The sequence below is a fragment of the Papilio polytes genome, unplaced genomic scaffold (genome assembly GCF_000836215.1).
Source record: "Papilio polytes unplaced genomic scaffold, Ppol_1.0 DF821511.1, whole genome shotgun sequence".
Classification (NCBI taxonomy): Eukaryota; Metazoa; Arthropoda; class Insecta; order Lepidoptera; family Papilionidae; genus Papilio; species Papilio polytes.
This window is the reverse complement of record NW_013527693.1, coordinates 2296091-2299133: the sequence shown is the minus strand read 5'-3', so window position 1 is coordinate 2299133 and position 3043 is coordinate 2296091. Positions and strand designations below refer to the sequence as shown.

Here is a 3043-nt window from a genome sequence, read left to right as displayed (position 1 = left end):
AATTATGTATGTGCCGTATGTCCACATTCTTTACGACCGGTCTACGTTGTGCAATATAGAAGTGAACAATTATTACTTTCTACAATAATTATAAGATAATATCCATTTTTCAAGTTTAGAAATACTTACAGACGTACTAATAGAAATGTCATATTAGGAACTTAATACATACTTCCCTTGCTTTATTTCCATCGATAGCTCTAAAGATTCCCGATAGTAAGTGTTGTCTAAAAGGCCTCCCACATCCGCAGAAGGAAGCTCTCATGATATAAAAAATGTTTTTTTTTTTACTTTTGTATTGCAAAATCCTGTACAATCTTTAAGCAAAAGCTTTAACCAATTAGCAATGCCTAATAAGAATTATTCTTGTATAAATTTCGCAAAAAGGAAAACGACCGAAAGACACGTTCATTTGTATCTCTTGGTAAAGGTCAGCACATTCTTACTCTAAACAAGCTATTATACCAATTGTAACTTAAATATAATACATAAGAACGTGTCCTAAAGGCTAACATGCAAATAAATGTTATATTAAACACACACGTTATGAATATTTGTGATTCATATTTCGTTTTAAAACACCATAAAATGTGTGACATGTAGCAAGGCGTGGTAAGGTCGACAGAGTTGATCACGATCTTGTATTCACTTATATCTGCTCCAACCATACCCATATAAAGTAATCGAGTTTCACTTTTATTAGAGAGTCACTAATACTAAACCTTAGTTCTCTTATGGGTCATACCTCCAACATTTATAAGTGTGATTTTTGTAATGCAAGTTTCCTGAAACCTGAGGCAGAACCTATTTTTCAATAAGCAGAACAGTAATTAACTGTTTATGATTAGAAAAAAACATAAAACACAGGGAAAACGCGATGACGTTTACTTGGCAGTATACAGCCTAATATGTCATGTTTTATAGTCAGTAGATAATCCTTATAGGAAGAGAATTAAGTCGTCCTTTTCTAAATTAGGAGAACCCGGATAGATTTATTGCAGTGTCCTATAACGATTACTTCTGAAAGTTGATCGCTAAAACAGCTAATATCCACCTAAGAAATAAGCCTTTATTTTTATTAATACGTCCGAATACTGATACGTCATTTTAATTTGTAACAGCGTCTTCTTATAAATTTCAAATGTAAACTTCAAATCAATTTCAAATGACGTACGTCTATTTGATTGTAAGCGGCGCTTACAAGCGAAGTATTTGAGACTTCATTAGTATTTGGCCCATAGTCTTATGTTCTGTGACCACTGCATAAATTAAAAAAAAAAAACATTTACCTAATGTTTATGTGATATCTGTAGGTAACAACTAAATATATTTATATTTAAAAGGTAAACGTCCAGTTAGTTCCAATCCATTACAATATGAATTGAAAGAAATTAAACAGATCAATGATACAGATAATAAACCGCAACGTTAAGTCCACAATCTAACAATACGCGAGGTAAGCAACTTTGTGGTTGAAACTAGGAATTAAAACCATTAACTGAATACGATCAGTAAGAACCAACTGGTTATAATTCATATGTCCCGTACCTACCGGTATTAAATTGAATACATCTTTACAAATCTTCGGTACTCTCAAAACTAACCTTTACATGCATTGAGACATTTGCGGGAAGTAGGATATCGCAATACTGTCTGAATAACGAACGGTAATGTGGTAATAGTGCCAAGGTGAAAAGGTGATAATGCAGTTGGTATTAGATATAACAGTAGGATCACCACAACTTCGATATCGAAAACACTTTCACAGTCTAATAAAAATTTAAATTATACGTGAGCAGAAACAGGATATGAGACTTATTTCCATTCATGATGTCGGTGGCCCTGAATGTTGGAGACGCGGAACAACAATCACTTTTGTAAGTTTTAATCCATAACATAAAATTAAGCCACGTAATTATGATCAAAAATACTTCTATAGTTGATTTAAAAGCTTTCATAAAAAAAAAATACACACCACGATGGTTAAGCATCTGCCTTGACATCTTTGCTTAAACCGCATGATAATATTGACTCATAAATACGTCAAGGTGTTTCTTTTTTGCTTTAAATTAAAAAAAAACTGTGCTACTGATACTTGTAACACGCAGCAGCGGTTGCCACATAAAAAATGAACAATACCTAACGCCGGATCATATTCACGAGCAATAATATGTATTTGTCTCTATAAACGATAAATTAGTTTTTGTTCGAGTCGAGTACAAATTTAAACTGATCGTACAGAATTGCCGGGCAACCGAAATGTATGGCATTGAATTAATTGGCAAACAGTCTTGTTTGTTATTCATTCAAAAAGGTATAAAGAGCCATCGTGTTTGTGTGCTCTTAAAACAAGTTGAAAAGCGTTATCGTTTGAAATATTTCATAGCTCACCTGCCCCGCAAGAGTTCTTCCAAAAATCGTAGAATTTGCTGCACGCACACATCTCGTATAAACGTCACTTCTCACTAAAGAAAATGTATTTTTAAACTTCACTCGTATAGTTTCGCAATCTCTTCAGCCGGTACGCATTCGCACGATTCAAATCGGTTGCCGATCTTCAGGGGAACTCGCGACGACCGTTGATAAACAGTTGCGATGTAAACATGTCGAGCTAACGGCTTAGGCGGTAGACTCTGTACCGTTGCAGCGTAGAAAGCGTGTCCAGGGGAGGGTGGCGAGCGTCATGGTATGGCCGGCGCGGGCTGTGAGTGGACAACACGGTGACAGTGGAGCGTGCACTTCGGATCACTGCTTACAAGAGACAGTACGTGCTTCCGATACGGGCGCCCTTGGACGACTGTCGTTCGCATTCGCTTTGCAGAGTACGTTTGCGCGCGAACTAGTGATGGGACTCGAGTTGCTTTTTACTCGAGTGACTCGAGTAATTTTTATCTTACTCGGACTCGAGTGGAATTTTTGACAATCGAGTTGCGAGTGACTCGAGTTGACTCGAATTACGAGTGACTCGTAACCACTCTGTTGGTTTATACCAAGCGGAGTAAGAAATTCTTACAGCAATTTCAGTTAAATTTGTTATCTTTTT

At 36.1% G+C, this 3043-nt stretch overlaps 1 protein-coding gene across 5 annotated transcripts in view; it reads right to left on the bottom strand.

Moving 5' to 3' along the window:
* LOC106108555 overlaps window positions 1-3043 on the bottom strand; it is a 50193-nt gene that overhangs the window by 30039 nt on the left and 17111 nt on the right. The window contains exon 1 of one of the 5 annotated variants that reach the window (XM_013289762.1): window positions 2392-2793. The exons of the other annotated variants lie outside the window; for them this stretch is intronic. Within the exon in view, the coding sequence (XP_013145216.1) occupies window positions 2392-2443 (52 nt within the window). The 5' untranslated portion in view covers window positions 2444-2793. Of the gene's footprint in view, window positions 1-2391; window positions 2794-3043 lie in introns of those variants that run through there. 5 annotated transcript variants of the gene reach the window in all.